This window comes from Halichondria panicea, chromosome 5 (assembly GCF_963675165.1).
Source record: "Halichondria panicea chromosome 5, odHalPani1.1, whole genome shotgun sequence".
Taxonomy (NCBI): domain Eukaryota; kingdom Metazoa; phylum Porifera; class Demospongiae; order Suberitida; family Halichondriidae; genus Halichondria; species Halichondria panicea.
In genome coordinates, this window is record NC_087381.1 from 2,941,209 (window position 1) to 2,954,730 (window position 13,522).

Below are 13,522 nucleotides of genomic sequence, written 5' to 3' on the forward strand. Positions count from 1 at the left end.
TGATCACCTTGTCTGGCGTGCATACACTAGCTCCAGCAGTGATTAGCTGTTGAACAATATCTCTGTGCCCATGGAAACAGGCTAACCATAGGGCAGTACGTTTCTCCTGCAAAATTTCAACAGTAATGTTCGATGACACTAAAATTATTTTCGAGGATAAACACTAAACATAATTATGGGCTATTAAATGGTTAAAGCACTAAGTGACTCACTACGCCCTGAGTGTTTGGATCAGCTTTATTCTGTAGAAGAACCTTCACACACTTTAACATTCCTCGTCTAGCTGCTAGATGAAGTGCCGTTACATTGTCCTATATGATTACAGTTTACAAATAGTTTATACAGACGTGGAAAATAATAATTACACCTTCATTTTTTCATCCACGTGCACACCAGGCTCATTTAGTAAGAGCTGTAAAGCTTCACTCTGTCCAGACCTTGACGCAAGATGAAGTGGTGTTCTTTCAATCTATTATCAAAATTATTGTGTCGTCATTATAATATACATGCATCATGACATTGTGCATACGCACCTTGTCCCTGCAGTTAACATTGCATTTTACTTCTTTTAATAAGAATGTGACCATTTTTAAAACCCCTGATTCAGCAGCAATGTGGAGAGGGGAAGAACCATTGAGTTGATTTTCCTCATTGACATCAAGCAGATCATGTTGTGAAATCTCATCCATAATGTACTTCACAACATCCACGCTGTCACTTGCACAACCATAATGTAGAGCAGAACATCCACGATTATCTCTACTAGACGGATCAACTTGCCAAATACCGATAAGGTACTTCAAAATATGTATATATAGGTGTCCATTGAGAGCAGCATGATGAAGTGGTGCTGCACCAGTGATGCATTGAGTTGCCGCATTGAATTCCATGTGTTCAGTGAAGTACCTAACAATGTTGAGATGTCCACAACTTGCTGCAATGTGAAGTAGAAAATGAACTTCCCCATTACAAGACTTAGAATCGTAGTTTAGAACTTCAATCAGGAACCGTACTTGGGTTATTACTCCATTGAACACGGCTAAATGAAGCTTATGAAACGGTATGCAAATGTGTACCGGGAAGGAGATAATGCCTGTTGGCGAAGCTGTGTCGTTAACCGGCAAGGTGTGAGTTGTTGATGATGTTTGGCTAGATGGCCCTGTGCTGTATCCAGAGTCTGAATGAAAACAGCTTGATTTCACTGCTATTGACTCATCGTCGAGTTCCAGATGTGGCTGAGTGCTTTGATTGTCATAGTTGTTGTCCAAGTCAGCATCTAAATTTACAAAAGAAACCGTGTAGCGTGATTGTGGTCAATGCATGCACAAGAAAACTTACCACTATCTGAACTGCATGAAATGGCATCCTAAAAAAAAGAGAGTATAAATAATGTCGTGCATATACAATCATCGCTAAAGATTTTATGTGCACAGTGAAATTTTAGTACCGTAAGACCTCGATTTAAAGCGACACTTTTTAACAATTACAAAGCCAGAGGTCGCTTCATTAGGAGGTTGAAAAATTTACATTGAAGTCCTGGTGTCCCATATTTAGAGGGTCGCATCTAATTAGAGGTAACTTTACAGAGTCTAACTTGCCTCGATTTCAGGCCGCTTAAAAACAATGATTTTCCCAGAGGGCTACAGTCGAGGCTAGAGAGTGGCTACATTTACCTCTATTTCGAACGCGACATTAAAAAATAATTGTCAACGCAGCTGTCGCTATTTTTAGAGGTCAGAAAATTGCTGAAGCTCCTGGGTGTCGCATATTTGGAGGGTCGCCTTAAATCGAGGTCTTACGATACTATAAAATTAATACTGATCAGCAGTTATTTTCGAGGCACTAAATTTTGCAGATTGCCCAAACAAAACATTTTCGAGGATAGCGGTTCAAATGACCACACCCCTACAGTAACACCAATTTTTGAGGCACTAAATTTTCGTATTCTGGGTCAATCCTCGAAAACCTCCTAAATTTAGTGCCTTGAAAATAACCAGCTATACAGTAGTCAGTTAAAGTGGCCTTTCTTTCCCATTTTTCCCACGGCACTTATTCTTCCCTGATCTCAGATATAGAATATAAAGCCGAAAATGTTACCTCATCTGTTTTCTTGGGCATAATATCATCGCATGATATACCAAGAGATGGGGACAAATGCTTAGGTAGAGGGGATTGTTGTCTCTCTCCATCCTTCTGTTTGGATGGTGGTTCAAGTAGCTTTTTCTCCTGAGATGTGGTTGTTTGTTGAGGATCCAGGTCTTCAGTTATGAGCGGCCCTCTTTCTTTAGATATGGGATATAGCTGTGGTTTCTTTTCCTCGGTCGTAATATGTTGTTGCTCTTGTGTGTGGGATGACTGGGGCAGATTTTCATGAGGGGTGGGGGTTGGCTGAGCATCGATGTTTTCGTCTTCGTCTTGCCTGAGAAACATAAGCAGAACAAAATTTAATTACACTACCACATCATGAAGCTGACTTATGTACCTTTTGTTTTCCTTTTTGTCAAATGGGAGAAGCCTCGCTCCAATCGCATTGAGTGCCGACTGTTGAGAAGGGGACAGAGGGAAGATATGCTCAGCAACAGCTGCGGAAACCAAGAAGTGTAACTCAACACAGCCTTTTCTGACGGAGCAAAGTTGTAAAGCATTGAATTCCAGACCTAAGATTTCAGCAAATTTGTCTTGTAGAACTATAACCCCGTTTAGTGTTAATGTCGACTCTGTGCATTTGAGTTTAAACACTTTGGCTGTCTTACGAGACTTGCATGATGAAAAAGCAGATGGAGGAACTTCGAAAACACTTCTCTGGCAGAAGGTTTTTAAATCATCCAGGTATCGTTCAAGCATTTTGTGATCAATAGCAGAACCTGAGTGTTGAATAAGCAGCTCAATGATTTGGTAGTTCAAAAATGAGATATAGTTGTAAGTTTGAAGTGTGGAGAATATTCTGGCAAGGCTTTTTGCCGCAAGGACTATCTCTTTGTGCTCAGTATCAAGTGCACTCACACCTTCATCGTTTGGAAGAACAGCACTCAATACACAATCTCGAAGATTATCTAAGGTATCTTGTCCTTCAATTGATTTCCGAATACATACGGAGAATTCAGAAAACTTGATAATAATCTTTCGTGTATCAAGTATCAATTTTTCTTCCAAATACTTGACATCTTCATCATCAAGACCAGTAACGTCAAGATAAGGAAAGAGGGAGGTAGTTTCGAGAGATTTTGTCTTCCTGGGGCAACCTTCTTTAGAGAAGAATTGTTGTGGAGAACACTCTTTGCAGTAAGGACATACAAAAATGTCACGATTATCAGTGGCAGAATGAAACGACTCATCTCCAGAAAAGACGTCTCCATCATCTGCTAGCTCAACTGGGTGGTCAGGTTGGAGTATGTCACTCTTTTTTAGTGAGTCTTGCAACCACTTGGCAGAGGAGAGTGTTTCCTGGGTACAGCCTCCTGGTATACTGAATTCTGAGAATGGAGAATAATTTATATATAGTGACCAATATCATAGACCAACCACGTGGAATACTCACCTTCAAGTTCCTTGTGTGTGTCAGATGATTCTTGCATACTAGACGACTGAGCTGGAAGTGAATTGAATAAATCCTCAGTCCAGTTCTCTGATTTCAAAGATTGGGTCGTGGTTGTGTCATTCGGTATTGTACGTTCCTGCATGGAGATAATCAGGTAAGAGTATAGGTGTGGCTAATTATTCCAGGATAAAAATCATCACTGAAACATATAATTATAATAGTCTAGAGATACGAAGTGTACACACAAACTCACTTTTAAGTACTGACAGATTTGATCGGCAATCTCTTCCTTCCTTAACTTTACCAACATCTCCAGAAGCGTCTTGAATGTCGCTTGTTCAGGATTCTTTCCTTTCCAGATTTTCAAGCACTTAATCACGGCTAATTGATTAGTTTTTGCACCTTCGACATCGGTTTGTTTACCAGTGGTTAATTCCATCAAATCGACATAAAAATCAACATTATCAAAATAGGCAGTGAAACAGGGTATGTCTACTTGTTGAATTTGACAGTCGACTTGAGAAGGACTGAGTTGATATTTGTCCAATAGCCCTTGAAGAACTGTACTCACTGCAGTTCATTGTAAACATAATAATTACTGTATAATTACAACAGGTTGTTAAACAGAAAACAGCGTAGGGCATGATTAATAACATTTTACGCACTGGTGACAAACATCGAAAGTGGTAAAAGGAAGTGAAATTAACTTGCATACCATACTGAGTTAAACCTGAATTAAGTAACTCCTTCCAGGTTAGAGGAGGTCCTGATTTCAACGGTGATCAAGTATTTCACGAAGACAGTTGCTGTCATCATTAGTCGACTGCTTTCTGATGCTATCTAGTGTGACAATATGAGCTTGCCCAATATCTGCTCTGAGAGTAGCACAGCATGAGCTTCATTTAAATCATCCGGTGTGAGCACTATAATGTATATACCGTAGTTAAACGTTAACGGGCGTCACCGTCCTCATCATTGCACGGAAAGAGAATGGGAACCAAGCCTATAGCTACAGTTTTGTTCTGGCCTGTTACACAATAGCAATATGAATCTCATTATTTAAGTGGGTGTTAGCCAATAGTAATGCACCTATCAATGCAAATCCCCCCTACCCCCCTCCTAGTTGGGCGGAGTCCAACCACGCTTCGCTAGTGGTTGGGTCTCACGACAATATACGTTTTTGTTCCACTGGTACTTGAGGCAGAGTATGAATATTGTTTAATCTCAAGTGGCTGACAACCGCATGGCTCAGGGTGCGATACAATAATTATTTGTACGCTGTGTCTAGCTTGACTAGATCTATAGCTATAACTGTTTTAGGGTGCAAGAAAGACCCCAGAGTTTTTAGAGAAAGTGGAAGGATACTTCAGCCTGTAAAACAAGATTTAGTAGAGCCTAGAGGCATGCAGAAATAACCTTTTTTCATAATAGAGCTAGATCTAGCACAAAGAGAGCTATATAAGACTACCCTATAGGCTTCTGGAAAAGATGTTCGATTACCAGAGAAGGCACAGGTTTTGTCCAAATTAATCTTATTACACCAAAACTCAAAACAACAAAAACAAGTCCTTTTAATACAAAGAATCTACAACTTCAAACTGTTCAAGCTTCATTTATAGATAGTAAGATAGACCATGGTTCTTTTCTAGTAGCCTAGATATCTGGCAGGAGCTGTTCATGCTGTTGCTGCATCTCTGGAGAAATACAGTGAGCCATCTTGCCTTGTCAGCTAAATTGAGCTGTAAGGTTTCTCTCTTGAACGCTGCAATCTGATTGGGCTGCAAGTTTTCTGCAGTTGGAACAAAAACGTATATTGTCGTGAGACCCAACCACTGCAAGTGGTTGGACTCCGCCCAACTACCCCCTCCCGGGACAAGGGGGGCTTTGTCAATTATATATATGAGGTGCAAAAGACTCTCCCCCGGGGCTATTTTATTTGACAAACCCCTGGCAAATACCCGGGGCATGGCAGTTGAACACAATAATAATTGCAATATTTTAGTATACAGACGACTTTACAAGTTCCCACCCCTATAGGGCTAAGTTTTACTAACAAAGCTCCCCCCTTGTCCTGGGAGGGGGGTAGTGGGGCTTTGCATTGATAGGTGCATAAGTGACTGTGTGCCTCTCAGTCAATAGCATGTACAAAATTCACACGTGGTAAAGTTAAGTGGGTGTGTCCATTTGAAATACTGCAATCTGATTGGAGCCGGTGGAATTCCACGGGCAGAACAAAACTGTATTGGGTCCCGTTCTCCTTTCGTACAACAGTAGAGGGCGGCGCCGGATCTAGTTAAGTACCAAACCACCCATATCAAATAACCGCCCATCCCATACTTTTGCCTGAAATAGTGCCATCGCAGAAGCGCGCATGCGTATAATTAGGTCAAATGTCAACATGATGCAAGATTTTTCATTGATAAATAGCTATATACATCAGAAATATTGCTAGAGACTTATGCGAATTTGACAGTCGACTTGAGAAGGACTGAGCTGATATTTGTCCAATAGCACTTGAAGAACTGTACTCACTGGTTGAGCAGATGATCCTAATGACAGATATGCTATAACAATTGAATAGAAATTAATATCATTACACCAAATAGCACCATGCAATAAATAATTTACAAAACGTCGATAGAGATCCTCCTGTCTAATAATTGCTTTCCCAAAATTGTGTGATATTGAAGCAGTTTTTGGATAATTATAACAGCATGAGTGTAGGGCAATACATAAAATTGTACGCACTGACAACAAATGTAAATGCAATTAGGAATCTTACGTATTAAATTAACAAGTATCTTGCATACCATACTGAGTATTAAGTAACTCCTTCCAGGTTAGAGGAGGCCCTGATTTCAAACGGTGATCAAGCATTTCACGAAGACAGGTGCTGTCATCATTAGCATACCGCTTTCTGATGCTATCTAGTATGACATCCTCAACATGTAGAGCTTGTCCAATCTCGAACCATTTGTTCTGAGAGTCGTACAGTTTAGTGTGAGCTTCGTTTAAATCATCCATTGTTAGTGCGTCATCTGTATATATAATACAAAAAACTGGCCAGCACTATTATTATATGTACATACCGCGGTACATGTAGCTACTGTATAAGAGTACCCCATGCATGTAGTTAATTGGTGCCAACATTAAAGCTATAATTACCCATTTGAGGCCCAGGATTGCTCTCAACGTCTCCAGCTAACAGCAAGAGGTGGGCAAGAGAGTGGAGCAACACAGCAATCAGTATCACCAGAAGACCAACGTTCCTTGTACGTTTTAGGAATTTGCTTTTATCTTGATAGCTCAGAAATGTGAGAATATACAATAAAAGCAATCCTCCTTGAACCACTTTCGCAGTAGTACCCACTGTGTCACTAAAGTGTAGAGGCTGGTGTTTTATCGAGGGAGCTTTACTGTGTGGTCGCGATCCCCTCCCACCACTGGACAGCCCAATGCGAGCTCTCCACAACTCTACAGAGATCCCCATGTAGTCTAGCTGAATATTAGATTGTATATAGATCAAGCTAGCTCAATGAAAAATTATTGTGAGTACTCACATACCTATATTTATGTGTCCTAGTGCACTACTCTGGATCTCACTGTACTGTGTGTTAATTTGGTAAAGATGGTTAATTCTCCTTATGCTTTAATAGGAAATTTTATGGCTTCTGTAGTTTGGTAAAGAAGTTCTACTATGTAATTAATGGCACATTATACTGTTAAGGCGCCCCCAGCCTTCTAATAATAAGGTGCCATACACCTACAGATTTCCCCCGTAAGGCACCGTATATAAGGCTATTCCTTGTTTTGCATAGTAGCCTCGAAAACGTAATTACAGCAGCGCCTTATTTAGAGGAAGTATATACAGTAATACACTGTAGACAAAATAATAATAATAAGTATCGACAAACTAGCTAGCTATTATAGAGTGTATAATTATAGAGTCTATACATGTCACAACTAAAGCCGGCCGAGTGTGCATATAGTTAGCAATAATAATCCATACACTAGTTCCTGTTGAACAGCACACTAGCTACTTGGTATACCAATAGCATCTGGTATATAAGAAAGTGACCACACCTTTTTGCTGTGTCCATTGCTGTTATTCCCATCTGCATAAAATTATGATAAAAGAGATGGTCTATAATTGTTGAAGTGAAGCATTTACCTTATCCGTAACTTTTGGATCCGCTCCATTTTTGAGGAGAACACTGACAATCTCTGTTTGCCCTGTGGCAACTGCTAAGTGTAAAGCTGTTACTCCTTGTGGTCTATTTTGGGCATTGACGTCAGCTTGGGCAGCAACCAGTAGTTTCACTATAGCGAGATGACCAAGTTGTGACGCTATCATTAGAGGGCTCGCTCTCTCCTGTACATGCACATGACATTGCACCATTGAACCATCAATCGATTGAATAATTATACGTGCATGTATGTATACACCAATGACCAAACTTTCTACCAGTTTTTGTGTCAACATTAAAAATCTACACGTACACATTGCACGTTGTATATAAATTCAGTGAAAGCTAACTTTGATGTAAAAATTTAAACCGTTACTTTTATACCTTGTCAGCTATATTGGCGTCAGCTCCACTCTTGAGGAGTACACGGACACACTCCGTACGACCTCCAGTTGTGGCATGATATAGAGCCGTAGATCCAAATAGTGTTTGAGCATCAAGTGGAGCTTTTGCATCAATGAATAAAGCAACCACAGTGGGGTGACCAAAGTGAGCCGCTGCCATGAGAGCAGTGCCTCCAGTCTGCACAACACAAGCACAAGCAGACAATCAGTATATGTAATTATAATTAAGTGTCTTACTTCATCCTTTAGTTTGGGATTGGCTCCATTGTTTAGGAGAACACTGACACACTCTGTCTGACCGCCAATGGCAGCCAAATGGAGAGCTGTTCCAATTTGGACACCTCGTGCATTGACATGAACCTTTGCAGCAATTAACAGTTCCATAATCTTGACATGACCATCTCGAGCAGACATCATAAGAGTAGTGAACCCAATCTATATAATTACACAGCAAAAACACTTGTTATAGGAGATGCATCATCGTATTTTAGTGTTAAAATACAGAAATGTATGTCATTAAATTTCAAAAGATGCGTTTTATTTAACATGTTTTATGTTACTATAACGAATATGTTTTACTGTGTATAATTATACAGTGCCAGAATAGTTAAACAATCATGATTCATCACTTAATTGTAACATGTTCACAGTCTTACAACCTTGTCTGTTGAATTTGGGGATGCTCCATTCTTGAGGAGAACACTAACACACTCTGATTGTCCTTTGAAAGCAGCCGTGTGGAGAGCTGTATGGCCAGACTGAGTGCGAGCTTCGATCTGAGCCTTGGCAGAGATAAGTTGTATCATAACTTCAGGATGACCTTCTTGAGCAGCGATTATTAGAGCTGTGAATCCACGCTGTACAAAAATGATAAATTAATACAACTTACAAATGTAACAGGAGAGTTTTAATATGTAAAAAAGACTTACAATAGTATTTGCATTGACCCGAGCCCCATTCCTTATGAGAACATCGACACATTTTGATCGTCCTTTACTAGCAGCCAGCATAAGAGGCGTTGAATCTTCTTTTAGAGAATGGCCTTCAATGTCAGCTTTAGCAGCAATCAGTAGCTCTACAACTCCAGCATGGCCCATAAGACAAGCAACCATAAGAGGAGTTAACTGCACACAAACAATTATGTTGATAGATAATTATTGTACTCTACTTGGACCTTTGCATCATGCATGGCACACTCTCTATGCAGAGTGAGGCCCATGGTTTTTCAGCTGTTTATACTCAATGTGAAGGGAAGTACAGGACACGTATTATGATAGGCTTTCAATTATATGCACATGGTAAAAAAGATGGGTCAAGTCGACACCCCTTATAGTTAATTTTAAGAGATGTTGAACTTTTATTTGGCGATCATTATTGCTAAGCTCACCGTATTTGACAGATGAACACTTGCTCCAGCAGAGATCAACAGATTAACAATGTCTTCGGCCCCGTTTCTACTAGCCAACCAGAGAGGAGTCAATTTCTTCTACATAATTAGACAACTATATATACATTTTGACTTGCTTTCAAGTGATGACAAATCCTAAGACTTACAGAATCTACAAAGCAGTAGACACTAAAATATAATCAAGGGCGTATAAAAAGAGAGAGGGCAAGCAACTGACTATCAACCCTATACGTGCGAGCAAAAACCAAAGCCACCGACTGGATATATTATACTATGACATTGTGCTGTACACAAAAATCTAGATATTACTGTTACAGTAGCTTTACACTGCCCCCTTCGGTTTTTGCTCGCAAGCTGTTGCATGCACGCCCTCTCTGATTTTATACGCTCTTTATATAATTACTCACAAAGCTTTGAACATCTGGATTGGCCCCTTTTTGAAGAAGAATTTGCACACACTCCAAGTTTCCTAGTCCGGCTGCAACGTGTAGTGCTGTGAAATCGTCCTGGTGTGGTATAAAATGTGATTGTTATGATCTACAAAAACTGCTCATGCATGTACATGTATATAATGTACCTTCATCAACGAGTCAACTTGTATGCCAGGTTCTTTCAATAACAGCTTTAGCGCTTCAGTGTGGCCATATATTGCAGCATTCTGAAAAGGCAACCTCCCTTTCTGCACAAAGTAGCAGACAACGTTGTACATGTACATAACAATTATTATAGCAAAAAGGCCGCATGTAGCTAGCTGTAAGTTCAAGCTTCTTAGCACTTTTATTTGACAATTAACCCGCATAATTTTTAAGGTACTAAATTCTCGCGAATTTCTCAAACAAATTTTACAATACCCCTGAAGTAAACCAATTTTCGAGGTCAATCCTCGAAAACCTCGAAAATAACTTGTGCTGTAAACGCAGCGCTATGGCATCCAGGTGACAAACAAACAAACCAACGAATACTCGTGCCAGGCCACGTGCCTTGGGTAATGATGACTAACCTTGTCTTTGCTTTGCAGGTCACATTCAGCTATCATTTGAAAGGAAAGTTTAAGCTCCTTCAGCAGAAATTGAATCAAATCCAGGTTACCAGATTCAGCAGCAAAATGGATAGGTGCATTTCCATCGATGGCCTTCTCATTCACATCGAGTAGTTCGTGTTGTTGAATCTCAGACATCAAGTACTTTACTACATCGATGTTCCCACTTCTGCAGGCATTGTGTAGTGGAGAGCAATGATTGTTGTCCACACTCGTGGGATCGACCAGTTGACTGCCGACAAGGTACGTAACAATATGTAGATGTCCATTGAGCGCGGCAAAATGAAGTGGCGTTTTTTTGTTCGTGGATTCAGTTGCCGGATTGAATTTTCTGTCTTCAATAAAGTACCTAACAATATTGAGATGTCCATAAGCTGCTGCAGTGTGAAGTAGAAATTGACCTTGCTCAACAGAATTGTTGCAGTATAGAACTTCAATCAGGAACCGAACTTGGGTTATTTCTCCATTAAATACGGCTGAATGAAGCTTGATTGGTGGTGGTACTTCATTCCATTTGGCATGAAGGTGTATGTATGCTGGGAAGGAGTTAATGACTGACAGCAAACTTGTCGCACGTAAAGCTATGTCGTTCAACTGCAGGAGAAAAATAATTATGATCGACAAACATGGTGGCTGGCTGTAGGGTAAAATACCTGTGGATCTGCGTCGAGGTCAATTTCAAATTCGGTATGTACTGTCGATGAGGTTTGGCTAGGTAGACAATTGGATAACACAGTATTATATCCAGAATCAGAATGAGAACTCTTTGATTTCACAGCTATTGACTCATTGTCAAGTTCCACAGATGGCTGAGCACTTTGATTGTCATCGTTGTCCGAGTCAGCATCTGAGAGTACGAGAACAGAACCCGTGCAGCTAGATTATAGTGCATGCATGTACACTCCATCAAGCACCTAGTATATATGTATATCTGTCAATGCTTCAAAAAAGTGTACGTAAAACTTACCACTATCTGTACTGTGAGAATTGTCATCCTAATTAAAAAAGAAAGACAGTAAGTACACCATACGATTGCACACACATGCATGCATCAATGATAACATTACATCACTGATCATATCCAGCTTTACATCTTAATGGTAAAATAGAGAAACTTATAATTATATACCTGTAGTTGGAAATGATAGTCCCCGCAGTCCAATTGGATTACCCCAAGATCTCTTATTTCTGCTTCTTGATTGGGTGTGAGTGGGAAGATGTCGGGAGGAATAAAAGAGGGTACCTCAAACACAAGTTGAACGCAGCCTTCATTAATTCCACGAAGTAATAACGCATTTGCTTCGACTTTGAGTATTTTTGCTAGATTTTCTTCAAATTGTTTCAAGTAGAGAAGCTCACATTTGTCGTAAGTAGAGTCGAGCTTCACGATCATCTTAGTGCTATCTTCTCTGTAGCCCGAACCAAACTTTTTCGGGTACTGAATCCTTCGTTTAGCATATTTTTCAAATTCTTTCACATAAGCTATTAAGTTATCCTGGTCCTCCTTACTTCCAAGATGGTCAGTGAGATATTTAATCAAGCCATACGAAAAATATGAAACGTAGTCTCGGATAATATCCCATACATCGTAGAAATCGCTAGCTGCACGTAATTCTTCTCGCTTGTCTCGAAACAAACACTGGTTAGGGCCTTTAAATACTTTCTGGTAGCAGCTCACATCCATTAAACAAGACGTCAGCTTCTTCAAAACAATTCGAGTTTCCAAAGACTGCTGAAGTTGGAGCACAAACGTTGAGAAAGCTTTATCCATTTCTAGCGAGTCTAGTTCCCACTTGGCAGAGGAGGGTGTTTCTTGGGTATAACGTCTTGAAACACTGGAATCTGAGAATAGGGTACAAGAGTGAGACATCTAAATGTTTCTGACCCCCCAGTCTTGCAGTAATCTTGAGGGAGCTACGTAAATGCCTGTTCACTAACTACTATGGTCAATAGGTTTTGCATGCAAGCAAAAAAAAGTTGTGACAGCGCTTTGTTTGCAGCTAATGCTAGCATTTAGTGTTCAAGAGACAGGGGGTATTATGAGACAGGGGGGGGACAGGGGGATATTATGAGACAGGGGGTATTATGAGACAGGGGGATATTATGAGACAGGGGGGTATTATGAGACAGGGGGGGCATTATGAGACAGGGGGATATTATGAGACAGGGGGGCATTATGAGACGGGGGTATTATGAGACACCATTGCAATTAACGCTAATTGGCTACTCTAACATATCTGATACTAAAATAATTATAGTGATTATTCTGTCCTATAAAAACTGTTACTCCTGTTTTAACAGGTAGTTAATTTTACTACAAAACATAATTGATTCCGTCTCATAATACCTTCTTATACCCTACATGTATATATACAATAATTACGGTGATTGATAGTGTATAATGTGTAACTCTATATTAAAAGAACTTCAACTCAGCGGCATGTGAGAAACAAAATCTCGATCTCAATACTAGACTGACCGTCAGGTGAGTTAGATGCTCCTTGAATACTAGACTGTGTTGGAAGTGAGGTGATGATATCCTCCTGTCAAAGAAGGAGTGGTGGTGTCATTAGGCAACGTAAACCATGAGGTAAGGCTAAGCATCACTGAAGCACCGGTATAATTGTTATAGAGTGTACACACAAGGTCACCTTCAAGTACTGACAGATTTGATCGGCAATCTCTTCCTTCCTTAACTTTACCAACATCTCCAGAAGGGTCATGAATGTCACTTGTTCAGGATTCTTTCCTTTCCAGAGTTTCAAGCACTTAATCATGGATAATTGATTAGCTTCTGCACCTTTGACATCGGTTTGTTCACCAGGGGTTAATTCCATCACATCGACATAGAAACCAACATTATCAAAAAAGGCAGCCAAATATGGTATGTGCGTTTGTTGAATTTGACAGTCGACTTGAGAAGGACTGAGTTGATATTTGTCCAAT

The 13,522-nt window shown here is 40.1% G+C and overlaps 3 protein-coding genes across 3 annotated transcripts in view; all 3 read right to left on the reverse strand.

Moving 5' to 3' along the window:
• The window catches only part of LOC135335771 (uncharacterized), a 29,437-nt gene that overhangs the window by 1,031 nt on the left and 14,884 nt on the right, over positions 1 to 13,522 (reverse strand). Inside the window, exons 8-16 of the mRNA XM_064531320.1 lie at positions 3,792 to 4,108; positions 3,539 to 3,674; positions 2,483 to 3,473; positions 2,098 to 2,419; positions 1,339 to 1,366; positions 534 to 1,276; positions 368 to 469; positions 213 to 311; positions 8 to 106 (exon numbers count right to left, since the gene is read on the reverse strand). Coding sequence (XP_064387390.1) covers positions 8 to 106; positions 213 to 311; positions 368 to 469; positions 534 to 1,276; positions 1,339 to 1,366; positions 2,098 to 2,419; positions 2,483 to 3,473; positions 3,539 to 3,674; positions 3,792 to 4,108 — 2,837 coding nt within the window. The remainder of the gene's footprint in view (positions 1 to 7; positions 107 to 212; positions 312 to 367; positions 470 to 533; positions 1,277 to 1,338; positions 1,367 to 2,097; positions 2,420 to 2,482; positions 3,474 to 3,538; positions 3,675 to 3,791; positions 4,109 to 13,522) is intronic.
• On the reverse strand, positions 5,941 to 7,523 carry LOC135336317 (uncharacterized). The gene is made up of 5 exons (XM_064532078.1): positions 7,513 to 7,523; positions 7,103 to 7,185; positions 6,704 to 7,012; positions 6,349 to 6,576; positions 5,941 to 6,102 (listed from the first exon to the last, which is right to left on the reverse strand). The coding sequence occupies exons 1-5, from the start codon at positions 7,521 to 7,523 to the stop codon at positions 5,987 to 5,989; spliced, it is 747 nt and encodes a 248-aa protein (XP_064388148.1). The 3' UTR covers positions 5,941 to 5,986.
• Positions 7,401 to 13,516, reverse strand: LOC135335776 (ankyrin-1-like). The gene is made up of 15 exons (XM_064531336.1): positions 13,228 to 13,516; positions 13,056 to 13,119; positions 11,706 to 12,418; positions 11,544 to 11,571; positions 11,230 to 11,423; positions 10,538 to 11,170; positions 10,115 to 10,216; positions 9,945 to 10,043; positions 9,517 to 9,615; positions 9,059 to 9,253; positions 8,789 to 8,986; positions 8,367 to 8,564; positions 8,110 to 8,307; positions 7,710 to 7,910; positions 7,401 to 7,653 (listed from the first exon to the last, which is right to left on the reverse strand). Exons 1-15 carry the CDS (start codon positions 13,411 to 13,413, stop codon positions 7,549 to 7,551), a joined length of 3,213 nt encoding a protein of 1,070 aa, XP_064387406.1. The 5' UTR covers positions 13,414 to 13,516; the 3' UTR covers positions 7,401 to 7,548.

Excerpts from the sequence above, each read along its gene's own strand:
- LOC135336317 (XM_064532078.1), bottom strand. Across the intron at positions 7,013-7,102 it reads ACTAGGACACATAAATATAG|AGTTGTGGAGAGCTCGCATT; the intron begins GTATGTGAGTAC and ends GGATCTCTGTAG. Across the intron at positions 6,103-6,348 it reads GTTACTTAATACTCAGTATG|CATATCTGTCATTAGGATCA; the intron begins GTATGCAAGATA and ends CAATTGTTATAG.
- LOC135335776 (XM_064531336.1), bottom strand. The coding sequence starts at position 13,413 with ATGGAATTAACCCCTGGTGAACAAACCGATGTCAAAGGTGCAGAAGCT. Across the intron at positions 13,120-13,227 it reads AAATCTGTCAGTACTTGAAG|GAGGATATCATCACCTCACT; the intron begins GTGACCTTGTGT and ends CTTCTTTGACAG. Across the intron at positions 7,911-8,109 it reads ACGCCAATATAGCTGACAAG|GAGAGAGCGAGCCCTCTAAT; the intron begins GTATAAAAGTAA and ends GTGCATGTACAG.